The sequence below is a fragment of the Eutrema salsugineum genome, unplaced genomic scaffold (genome assembly GCF_000478725.1).
Source record: "Eutrema salsugineum unplaced genomic scaffold, Eutsalg1_0 scaffold_7, whole genome shotgun sequence".
Lineage (NCBI taxonomy): Eukaryota > Viridiplantae > Streptophyta > Magnoliopsida > Brassicales > Brassicaceae > Eutrema > Eutrema salsugineum.
Window position 1 is genome coordinate 13,746,167 of NW_006256486.1, and position 12,501 is coordinate 13,758,667.

The 12,501-nt window shown below is 33.8% G+C and overlaps 1 protein-coding gene across 1 annotated transcript; it reads left to right on the forward strand.

Moving 5' to 3' along the window:
* Nucleotides 1-4,259: 4,259 nt before the first annotated feature.
* On the forward strand, nucleotides 4,260-5,904 carry LOC112082901. The gene is made up of 8 exons (XM_024150581.1): nucleotides 4,260-4,270; nucleotides 4,388-4,465; nucleotides 4,557-4,643; nucleotides 4,749-4,885; nucleotides 4,961-5,139; nucleotides 5,220-5,343; nucleotides 5,426-5,599; nucleotides 5,674-5,904. The coding sequence occupies exons 4-8, from the start codon at nucleotides 4,823-4,825 to the stop codon at nucleotides 5,686-5,688; spliced, it is 555 nt and encodes a 184-aa protein (XP_024006349.1). The 5' UTR covers nucleotides 4,260-4,270; nucleotides 4,388-4,465; nucleotides 4,557-4,643; nucleotides 4,749-4,822; the 3' UTR covers nucleotides 5,689-5,904.
* Nucleotides 5,905-12,501: the final 6,597 nt, after the last annotated feature.

The window sequence follows — 12,501 nt, forward strand, 5'->3', positions numbered from 1 at the left end:
ACTTATTCAACCCTTAAAATCCCGTTTTAGATATTACATTGGATTTTTTTTTTTGTCTTAGCTATTGTCTCTTGCAGTAGTGGTACACCACATCCATTATTTTAATAGATGTTTTCAACCTCTAATCCATAGACTTAAGAGTTTTAATCTCAAATGTTTCTCAACATTATGATCTCCTAAACCCTCTCCTTCATCATCTTCTCATGGAAACATCGTTTCCTTTAAGCAGGCTTGTAGGAAAAAGTCTCTGAGCAGAGTTTCATCTTCCCTCCAAACCAAGGTGCGAAACCTCTCAAGTCATTGTGTTAAACCATGGCAAACATTACATCATTAGTTCTTGCAAAACAGCTACTCCTTTCACTTTTATGACGAGCTTAATGATCCAAATGTTCTTTTTTGTTTGTTTTGCTTCAGTGATTGCAAGTGACCAAGCTTTAAATACAGGACATGCAGATATGCTCTTGTATTTTTTTTTTTTAAACATGTCGGTCTTTGGCTACGGATTCATGTAAGGGTTTTACAAGCTTGAGTAATAAATTGTTTACGTTGGTTTTACTTTTTTGTCAAATAAGAATCAAATAGTGAACAAAATAAATCATGAAGAGGTTCAGCATTGGAGGAAGAAAAAAGAATAGAGTTCTAAACTATTCATTACTCAAAAAAAAAATATTATAATATTCCTATGAACCCCATGAAGGGGTTTAGCATTGGAGATGCTCTAACATTTGTAGCCTTTCTGAGTTGTGGAGTACCAACAAATATGCACTTTATGCTTTTTGGCTGAAGTTTGTTTCTTTGATCATCTGGAACATGAACATAACAAACATAACCAAAAACTTTTAGAAAATCAACAGGTGGTTTAATTTTGTTGAGTACTTCATATGGTGAAATGTCCTTAAGACATTTGGTTGGAAGACGATTGATTAGATAACAGGCGGTTGAAACAGCATCACCCCAGAAGTGTTTTGGAACATTTTTGTGGAACATCATAGTCCTTGCTACTTCCATCAGAAGACGGTTTTTGCGCGCAGCTACACCATTCTGTTGGGGAGTGTAAGGACAAGAAGTCTGGTGCACGATTGATAACACCGTATTTTGACCACTTTTATGGATCGTTTAGAAATATTTTTTCTATGTTTTTAATTGCTTTTAAGTACTTTTATCACGTTTTTCTAGTATTTTTAGTTCCAAAACTCTTTTCAGGTAACTTAGAGAAAAGCTTAACAAAATGGATAGAAAACCAGATTTCAGCTCAGAGTCAAACCGTCAGAAGTTCACCCTTGATTGAAGGCCTTCTCACCGTCTGATCCAGCTCAAATTTAGAGATCTTAAAGATGGAAGTATCAGCTTTCCAGCACACTTTACAGCTTGGCAATCCAACTGTTCAATCAAAAGATACGCGAAGAGCAAGATGTCCCGTAAACCAGCCGGCAAGCAATTCCACCCGCGGCCAACATGCCATCTCCCGCGGTCAGAAGCATCCCGACCGCGGCCAGCAGTCCATTCCCCGCAGTCACAGTCCTCTCGACCGCGGCAAGCCAACTCCGAGCCGAAAAGCCCATTTCTGAAGCCCACAATGATTCCCTCATTTGGAGAAACCCTAAGTGACTTCCTAAGCACTATAAATACATGTTTTAGGAACCCTAATCGATGATCTCAGAAAAAAGAACCGAATTATTACTTCATACTTTTATTGTTTTTGCTTTAGCTTTTAGGGAGAGAGAGATTTGTCTCTTGAACCCTTGTTCTTTCTTTCTCAATTTCGGTTTCTATTCTACTTCTTAATACTATGTCTTTGATTTCGTTCATCATGTCTGAGTAGTTTTATTGTTGGGATTAAGAGATTTTTTGATGGGGATTTATATGTTCGATGAGGATTCCATGAGCTTTTGAGCCGAATCTTAGAACTTTTTCTTCTGAATTCGTTTTTACTGCATGAGAGTAGCGTCATGAACTACAATCTGATCCAGATGCTTGGTGACACGAAAGTGTTCATCCGGTGTCAGATCTAGTTTGGGAGAGCAAAACAACCATAAGAGTTGAAACCTACCTATGGGCGATTTGTGAATGCTGACGAGTCTTAAACATAATGCATCTCTTCTCTTCCAGGGCCAGAGTGGAAACCTACTGGTCAGGGTTGAGAGATAGTTGTCTATGATCATGACAGTGGCGTATTCATACGTCCGTGACTCCAGTTCGAAAAGTTTAAGCTAAGATCTTATCAAATTTACTCTCTAGCAATGTTTTGAATCGTTCGTACCCCTGAGAAAACTTCCCTGAAGCCCAACGCCCTCTTTCCTATAGATTCACACCGTTTTTATTTCAAGCTTTAGTTCAATATTCTCATTCCTTTTTAGTTAATTTTCATTTAAGCAATTAGAATATCCATTTTTCTCATTTTTATTCATTTTCGTTAAGTTTAGTTATTAGGCCATTTAATTCCCGTAGTTTCTTTTTAGATTTCGTTTTTACATTTTAAACACACCACCAAAACCCCCACAAAACCGTTTGGTTCTAAACTTCCTTACTTTATATTTCTTTCAAAGGCTTTTGCAGGAAAAGATCCTCCTTCCCTGTGGATTCGATCCCTAAATAGTACAATCGATCAACTGTGCACTTGTGGCTATTGATTTCATTTAGGGTAAAACTTGACAACCCTCAACACACACCACATCAACGATCCCATGTTTAGCTGCGAAGGCTTTGAACTCATTACGGGTGTATTCACCTCCATTGTCAGTCCGCAAGGTCTTGATCTTAGCACTGTATTGAGTTGAAATAAATCTGTAAAACATGTTATAATGACGTTTTTATAATCATTGTACTTTCGAATTAATATGAATAGACAGGTTAGAATAATTTTTTTTTAATCACGGTCATATATATACTACAAAAAATAAACTAATAGAAACAAATTATATATAAACAGAAAAATGAATATATCACTTCTTAGAAAATTATCTATAAACAAAAAAAAAATACAAATTATATTACAAAATTTGATAAATTATAAATAGTTTCCGTGCAGATACACATGATAGAATCTAGTCATATATATTATAAACGAAGTAAAATTTTGATTTAAAACTCTCTCATTCAATCTCAGGGTGGCTAGTTACCCTTTACTTCATCTTAAATTTGTTTAATTTTTTTAAAGTAAAAAATAGAAAAAAATTGTTTAAATCTAAAATCTAAAATCACAATTAAATATAAGTTGTAATAGTAAAAAAATTCTAAAATTCACGATTTTATCTGAATCTGAATTTTGTTATATCATTAGCCTATATATATACCACATACATTGACAACAACCTCCTACTTTTTTCCTGAGTACTAACGTATTAGGTTTAGCTCTTGTTCTTGCTTTTTTATCCTCTCCCTTTTTTACACATTCGATATGGAACTAATTAGTTTCTTTGAAAAAATTATAGGGGTGTGCTTGTTTGTTGGCATCAAAATTTGATTGTGTAGTTAGACTCTTCTAATGAGATCTCCAGATATGTGTTTGATTTTGTGATATAGATTACCATATTATAATATAGATTATCGGTTTAATTATCCTCTCTTTCATTATATTATATATGATTTAGGGTTACAACATATTTTCTAACTCTTATTACTTAAACAAAGGCATATATCAGCCTGCGAATCGGCATGGAGGTCTCTTGCTTTACGTAGGCATAAAAGCAAATTACAAACTTGGATGGAATGCAATCAGCTTTATCACGAAGGAAGGAGATTGACAGATCCTGAATTTCCTTCAAAGTGGCTTTGGGATCCAAAGCAAAGGAAGTGGCGACCCAATCTCTGATTTTTAAAACATTCCCTTAGACTATAAAGTTCATTGAATTCCATATTATTTAGTGCTTGAGTTATTTAGGACCATATGTTATATTCAGTTTCCTTTTATGAATTCCATCTTATTTAGTGCTTGAGTTATTTAGGACCATATGTTATTCCTTTTGTGTATTCCACCTTATTTAGTGCTATTTAGTGCTAATTGAGTTATTCATTGTTACTTGCCCTTCAAATATTTGAAAGATTTCCCAAGTATTCAAAACGGAAAATACGATAAAACTGTTCTCATAGGTTACTGTTTGATATTTAATCTTCCTTTAAATTTTAAAAAAGAAAAATATGAATCTGTAATATTGATACTTTTTTATTTGTATTCAGACGTCGTAGGTCAAATTGTTAGTCTTACCTCTTCAGATGTTTTGGCTAAAGGCAAAAAAACTAAAAAGTTGGATGTGGTGTTACGTGATCCTGTGTAAGTTTCATAATATTTTAATTTTGGGAAAACCTTATGATAGTTTGTTTGACAGAATTTCCCACCACATTGATCGACACTTAACTTGTTCTCTATGGGGATATTTCGGGGATCCAGTTTCAGAATATGTTGCCAAAAACAGTTCATCTGTGGTTATTTGTGTCGTCATATTGGGATGTGTTTCGAAATGGCAAGGTATACTAGCCTTATATTGTTTTTTTACATCGTCAATTTTTAGGGTTTTTCATCTTTATAATGGAATACAAATTTAAAAAATGTTGTACAGGTGTTTACAGTATATCAAACGCCTTTAACGCAACAAAATTTCTCCTAGATCCACTATCCCAACAGTGTCAGGATTTCAGATCCTTGTGTGAGTTTTATTGGTTCACCTTGTGTTTATACAGTTCATCTAATTTCTGTAAAACTATTTTATTGGTTAATTATAAAATTTGATGATATTTATATATATATTTAGGTTGCCTCAAGACAATTTGTTAATCAATAGTAATCAAAGTTCGCCCTCAACGATAACCAATACCGACTCTTGGCATGATGAGTTCTTTGCAAAAAAATCCAAGAAAAACCATTCATAGAAATATCTATGCCACTGAGGTACTATTTGTTCATTTGTTATAGTATTAAGGATTGAAAAACGTTAATTGTTAGTTTTAAAATAATTCTATTTAGGCCATTAAGTGTGTCCTTCCTGCGAAGGTGGAAAGTGTCGAGTATAATCCCCAATGGTATTATATTGCTTGCCCAACCTGCAATAAAACAGTACATCCAGTTGAAAACGAATCTGACGATGGGAGTCCTCCTCTGTTTGATTGTAGTAAGTGTGATAAGCTTGTTTCTGCTATAGCTAGGTACGTATTTTTTACTTCAAAAGTTATTCAAAATTAAAAAAAAATTATAGCTTTATATGATCCTACTAATGTTTCTGTAGATATAAGCTTGTCCTTCGTGTTATTGATGACTCGGAAGAACAATTGAGGTTTATATTCTTTGAACCAGTTGCAAGTGCCTTTTTACGTAACTCCGCCGATATGTTAGCTAATGAAGTTGCTGGGGTAATTTACACTTTTACATACTTTTACATTTTCAAGAATTTTTATAAGTTTAATAAGTTTTTATGCCTTATGTTTTTAACAGCAACCACCCTCCGTTTTGCCTCAAGCTCTAGCCGCTCTGGTCGGAAAACGTGTTCTTTTTAAAACTGGTATATCTCCTAACAACCTGAAGAGCACCAAAGCATCTTACAGAGTCGAGATAATTATTGATGATGAGGACATGCTTGCAGAGTTTGATGATTATTCTTTACCAGCGGTATGTTATCAATAGTACTTTCATTATATATTCAAATGTAATTTATTAAAACAAAATGATTCAACCTTTTACAGATTTTCTGTATTTAGCCGGTGAAAGTTGTTGATGAACTACAAATATCAAATGATGGTCCGGTCATGACGCCACCGTTGGTTGGAAGAGGGACTCTGATTTGGATATTCAAACACCCGAAACTAATGAGAAGGATGGGAGTGATAAGCGGGGAAGGATAACTACTATTCAGAAGTGAATTTTTCAAGCGTTTTAATTTTTAAAAAGGTGTTTTGGATTTAGTTTAGATTTTAAAAAATTAGGGTTTTAAATTCTTTACAATTATTACATTCTTCAGGTTTTGGAAGTTTTACTTTAGTTTCGCTGTTCTTCGATAAGTGACATTGATTTATTACTTTTGAATTGGACAAATCATTAAACAAACGATATTTGTGATCACACATTACAAGATAATTATATTCTCTTATTACGTATGCGGAAGTTTTACAGCTATTCTTTGGGTATAATGGCTGTTGAGCATAAATAAGTAGATGCATTTGGGTAAATACAAAAAGCGAAAGCACCACGAAAACATAAGGAGCTAAACACTAGAGATTATATTAGAAAAAAATTTATAGACATGATGTCGAAAATATCAGTAGCCATAGTTAGGGTAAATTCTCTTGCGTAACGGACCCCTATTTATTTGTTACGACTTATTTTAGGAGAATAACGAAATATCTACATTAACTGTACATCGGATTGAAAAATATTTGAAATATATATATATATATATATATATATATATCCAAATAATTGCAAACCTTAGGTTGAATATTCTATGGTATTTAATCATACGTTTACAAACCGGTGCAATATGTAATCTATAAAACAGTTATTATCATTATCTACCTAAACTAAATTAAAAAAAAAAAACAAATATATCAAAGAAAATTTATATCTACCTTTGATGATGATATATAAAAGATTCCTTAAATCTTCAAATCTTATCTACTTAAAAAGTTTAACTTGCGGCGAACTATTAATGCAGAATTATTTAAGCTGCCAAATCCTATATATGCATTTCAAGTATGCATTTAGCTCCAAACATCATCATGGATTATTATCTGACTCTTGATCATATTAATACCAAACGGTCCTGTCGTCGTATCATTGTTAGGGTATTAAGAAAGTGGGAATCAACATGCCCTATTAATGAAAATCGCTCAAAGGGAAATAATTTGCTTCTAATCGATCACAAGGTACCGTTTTACCTTCTTTCATTATAAAGTAGTGGGACACTGTTTATTCATATTATTTACGATTCAAAAAAATTGAGGTTATATAATGATGTTGTTAACCATATACACATGAGAATACTATTCAAGCCATGGTCCATGGGTCCTTACTACCAATGTTTGGAAGCTGTTTAAGTGAAGGAAACATTATAGAGGTTATGAATTTTGGCGTTCATAATAACCGTAGTTCATATCTGATTTCGGATAACAGATACATTATAGTGTTCACTGAGAGAACCATGGTATCTTCTTTTGTTCTAGAATTAAGCACGATTCCATGTGAGAATATATATGAAATTGTTCAGCCGATTTATGAGACTTAAAATGTTAAACACAAACCCATTTTTAGTTTTCACGGGTTAATGCAAGTTGCAGTAATATTAAAAATGACAACTACACGCATATCTGAGTTTAAAAGTATATTGATCAGGGAAGGATTTTCAATGATAAACTTGATCTCGACAAAGTCTAACTCGATCCGGGAAGAATATTCTCGAATAAACTCGAACAGGACAGAGTTTTACTCAATCCGGACAGAGATTTACTCAAACCGAGAAGGATTTTCTTGGATAAACTTGATCCGGACAAAGTTTAACTTCATCCGGGAAGGGTTTGCTCGAATAAACTCGGTCCAAACAAAGTAAAACTCAATCTGGGAAGGATTTTCTAGGATAAGCTTGATCCGGACAAAGTTTAACTCAATCTGTGAAGAATTTTTTCGGATAAACTCGATCCGGATAGAGTTTTACTCAATACAGGAAGGATTTTCTCGGATAAACTCGATCCTATCGGGAATGATTTTCTGGAATAAACTCGATCCCGACAAAGTTAAACTCGATCAGGGAAGAATTTTCTTATCGTAACTTCAACCGGGAAGTACTTCTCATACAAACTAGGTCCGAACAAAGTTTAACTAGATCAGGGAAGGATTTACTAGGATAAACTTTATCCGGACAAAGTCTAACTCGATCCAGGAAGGATTTTCTCGGATAAACTCGTACAAGACAGAGATTTACTCAACGCGGAAAAGATTTTCACGGATAAACTCGATCCGGACAGAGTTTTACTCGAACGGGGAAGGGTTTTTTTGGTTAAGCTCGATCCAGACAAAGTTTAACTCGATTCAGAAAGGATTTACTCATCGTAACTTCAACCAGGAAGAATAATCACGGATAATAAATACTTAAAAGTATTGATAATAAATTCATAAAATACTTAAAATATTAACGTGGACGACACACATAAACCAAACTACACAGAGTTCAAATTGTTTTACATACAACATACAAAGTTTAAGGATGAAATCCAACTGACAAAAGAAGTTTAACTCAAGTTAAACCTTTTCCGGATCCGGAATCTATTGACATACAATAACATAAGTGTGGGCTATATTGCATAGGAAATGTATATGTTCCAAAATGTAAGAACTAATTTAATACGTCCTTAATTTAAAGAAAACACTCCTCCTGCGCGAGTCGCAGGCTATCCACCTAATATAGATTATACGGTAAAGTTTTACTAAAGTAAAATAAATACCATATAGAAGAGAACATAAGAGAGAATTTATTTTAGATAATCACAAATCTTAGATTATCACAAATCTTAGATTATCACGAATCTATATTAATATAACGAATGAAAATGCTAACAGCTTTGACACCAAGAACGGCTAGTACAAGATCAATAATACAAGAGAGATTCACTGATAAGAGGGCAAAAAAGCAAGATCAACAACGTTCTCGTCTCTGTAAATAAACTTTCCTTGTTCCTTCAGTTTATCACTGTGTGTACCTAATACAAATTGAAGAATTTGTTTGTTGACATTGTTTTTTTGCTTCTTTTAGCAATGGGGACTCCTGCAAATATCCAAAGAGATGCTGATGCTGCTCCATCATAATCACAATTTCCTCAAGGACAATTCTCTGCTACTCCTGATTCTGCTAATGCCCCACGACCAAATTCTCCCAGTAATAAATCTATTCACTTTAATTTTCCCTCTGTTTCTATCTTTTTGCCTTCCGTTAATCTCAAACCGTGTGTTCTTTGTTTTGTCTGTGTTTGACTTCTTATAGCAACCGATTTTTGGAACGACCTTTTGACTACTTTGGCTCAGATTAATAGCCAATTGGCTCAGATTAATAGCCATTTGGCTCAGATTAATAGCCATTTGGCTCAGATTAATAGCCGTTTGGCTCAGATTAATAGTAATGCCGATCAGATTCTCACACTAATGATTGCTGGACATGAACTTGTACCACCACCCTCCTAGAGACAGCGAGTTGAGAAGGAGCAAGTGGGAGAGGGCAATGAACCAGCAGCGAACCTGCAGGATAAGAAGCAACAACCGCCACAATAAACGCATGGACATACCTGGGAATTCAAGGTCTCGAAGATACATTAGATGGTTGACAGAGCGATCAGATTCTCACATTATTAGCATAGTTTTTGATTTTTAGACTAACATTGCAGACACATACAGTATGTCGCTATGAATGATACTTTAGTTGCGTAGTCTCTTTTATATCATCTATTCACTATAAGTACTAGGTTACTAGCTAAGCATAAAAAAATTTCATAAAACAAAAAATTACTAATAGAAAACATTTTCAACAGATAATTTATATACAGTAAAATTTCTATAAATATAAGGCATAGGTCAAACTCTTGTAATAATAAAAAACTGTCCCCTTATAATAACTAGAATAGACAGTCATAACAATAAAGAAATACTAGTTAACTTGTCCGCTCCTAGGGCGGAATGATTTAATTTTTTATTTGAGTTTTTGAAAATATAGTAGTAGTTTGATTTTTCTTTTTTATTGAGTATGCATTTTATTGTTTGTAGACGATTTTTTAAATTGTTTAAATGATTAAAAATGAGTAGAAAAATGCATGTTAATATAAAAAAAATTTGTTTAAATTGTTTCAAAATCTTTTGGTTATTATTCTACTTATTTTAGACATGGTTTGTTTGTGTTATTCAGAGTTTATTTTTTTGAGTTTAAAATCTTTTGTTATGTATTATGTTTGGTGTTTTAGGTATTTTTTTTTTTTTTGTCATAGGATAATGGTAGGGAGTATTATGTGTCTTTTTAAACTTTTGGATGTTTTTTTTCTTTGTTATTGTATCTCTATTGTTGTGCATAGTTGTTTTTATAATTTTTTGTAGCCTATTTTTAATCAAATGAAAGATAATATATAGTATAGCACTCCTAGATAATAATGAAGTTAAGCATATTAATAAAAAGTATTGAACTAAAACAGAGTAATTTTTAGTTTGTGTATTGTGAATAATTGATTCTGAGATAAATATAAAATCAAAATTAATTTTAAATTTAATCATAAAATCGTTTTAAATAACTTTGTAAATAATAATGAAATAATCTTTCAATGCAGTTTGATATCTTACTCTAAATAATATTTGCATTATTTAAAAAATATAGTCTATATGTTGGCAAAAATCTCCTTGTAGACGATATTTTTTATGGTTTTGTGTGGTGTTTCTTTGTTGTCAGTGATCAATATCTTTAAGTCCTTTCTCGGTGTGACTCTTAAAAGTGCAATGTAAAGTTGACCATGAGAGAAAGCTGGTTTTGGCAAATACAATCCTACCTTCTCCAAAGTCTGACATTGACTTTTGTTTATCATCATTACAAAAGCAAGCGATACTGAAAATTGTCTTCTGTACATCTTGAAAGGGAATCTTGCATCGGCTGGAGTAACAAATATTCTTGGGATTAAATCTTTCTCGTCTACTTCACTGTTAGATTTTATTGTAATCACTCTTGCTTCGATAATGTGATTTGCTAACTGAGTGACAATAAGCCGTGTGCCATTGCACAATCCTCTTTTTGGATCAATGTTTCTAAGCAAAAAATAGGAGCTCCGATCTTCAGAACCAGTGTATGATTAGGCAAGCCTGAAATTTTGATGCTGTTCAAGAGTTCTTGTGTGTAGACAATATCTTTTGGAAAATCTTTGTCCAAAGTATCTATATCATCTTCTGGAATTACCACTCTTTCCGATGGGTCAATAATATCAGCGTGATGTGGTGTTGAGTGTGGGTGTCAAGTTTTACCCTAATTGAAATCAATAGCCGCAAGTGCACAGCTGATCAATTGTAGTACTTAGGGATCGAATCCACAGGGAAGGAGGATATTTTCCTGCAAAAAGCCTTTGAAATAAGTTAAAGTAAGGAAGTATAGAACAAAAACGGTTGTGTAGGGGTTTGGTAGTGTGTTTAAAATCTAAAGACAAAATATTAAAAGAGAATACGGGAATTAAATGACGTAATAACTAAACTTAACGAAAATAACTAAAAATGATAAAAATGGATATTCTAATGCTTAAATGAAAATGAACCAAAAAGGAAAGGCAATATTGAACTAAAACTTTAAAGAAAATCAATGTAAATCAATGGGGCTTCAGGTTTTCTCAGGGGTACGAACGATTCAAAAAATTGTTAGAGAGTAAATTGGTAAGATCTTAGCTTAAACTTTTCGAACTGGAGTCACGGACGTATGAATACGCTACTGTCGTGATCATAGACAACTATCTCTCTCAACCCTGACCAGTAGGTTTCCACTCTGGCCCTGGAAGAGAAGAGATGCATTATGTTTAAGACTCGTCCTAATTCACAAATCGCCATAGGTAGGTTTCCACTCCTATGTTTGTTTTGCTCTCACAAACTAGATTTGATACCTGATGAACACTTTCATGTCACAAAGCATCTGGATCAGATTGTAGTTCATGACGCTACTCTCATGCAGTAAAAACGAATTCAGAAGAAAAAGTTCTAAGATTCAGCTCAATAGCCAATGGAATCCTCATCGAACATATAAATCCCCATCAAAAATCCCTTAATCCCAACAATAAAACTACTCAGACATAATGAACGAAATCAAAGACATAGTATTAAGAAGTAGAATAGAAACCGAAATTGAAAAAGAAAGAACAAGGGTTCAAGAGAACAAATCTCTCTCTCCCTAAAAGCTAAAGCAAAAAATTATTCTAAAACAATAAGAAAGATAGATGATGATCGATTAGGGTTCCTAAGACATGTATTTATAGTGCTCAAGACCTCTCTGGACGTCACTTAGGGTTTCTCCAAATGAAGGAATCATTGTGGGCTTCAGAAATGGGCTTTTGGGCTCGGAGGTTGATGGCCGCGGTCGGGAGTGCTCTGACCGCGGGGAATGGGTGGTTTGCCGCGGTCGGGATGCTCCTGACCGCGGGAAATTGCTTGTTGGCCGCGGGTGGAAATGCTTGCCGGCTGGTTTACGGGACATCTTGGTCTTCGCGTATCTTTTGATTGAACCGTTGGATTGCCAAGCTGGAAAGCTGATACTTCCATCTTTAAGGTCTCCAAATTTGAGCTGGATCAGACGGTGAGAAGGCCTTCAATCAGGGGTGAACTTCTGACGGTTTGACTCTGAGCTGAAATCTGGTTTTCTATCCATTTTGTTAAGCTTTTCCCTAAGTGACCTGAAAAGAGTCTTGGAACTACAAATACTAGAAAAACATAATAAAAGTACGTAAAAGCAATTAAAAACATAGAAAAAGTATTTCAAAACGATCCATAAAAGTGGTCAAAATACGGTGTTATCACAGCGC

What these genes read in the sequence shown, in the direction of transcription:
- LOC112082901 (XM_024150581.1), top strand. Translation starts at nt 4,823, where the DNA reads ATGATGAGTTCTTTGCAAAAAAATCCAAGAAAAACCATTCATAGAAAT. An exon ending in GAAATATCTATGCCACTGAG is followed by an intron (nt 4,886 to 4,960) that starts GTACTATTTGTT and finishes AATTCTATTTAG; the next exon opens with GCCATTAAGTGTGTCCTTCC. An exon ending in CTTGTTTCTGCTATAGCTAG is followed by an intron (nt 5,140 to 5,219) that starts GTACGTATTTTT and finishes ATGTTTCTGTAG; the next exon opens with ATATAAGCTTGTCCTTCGTG.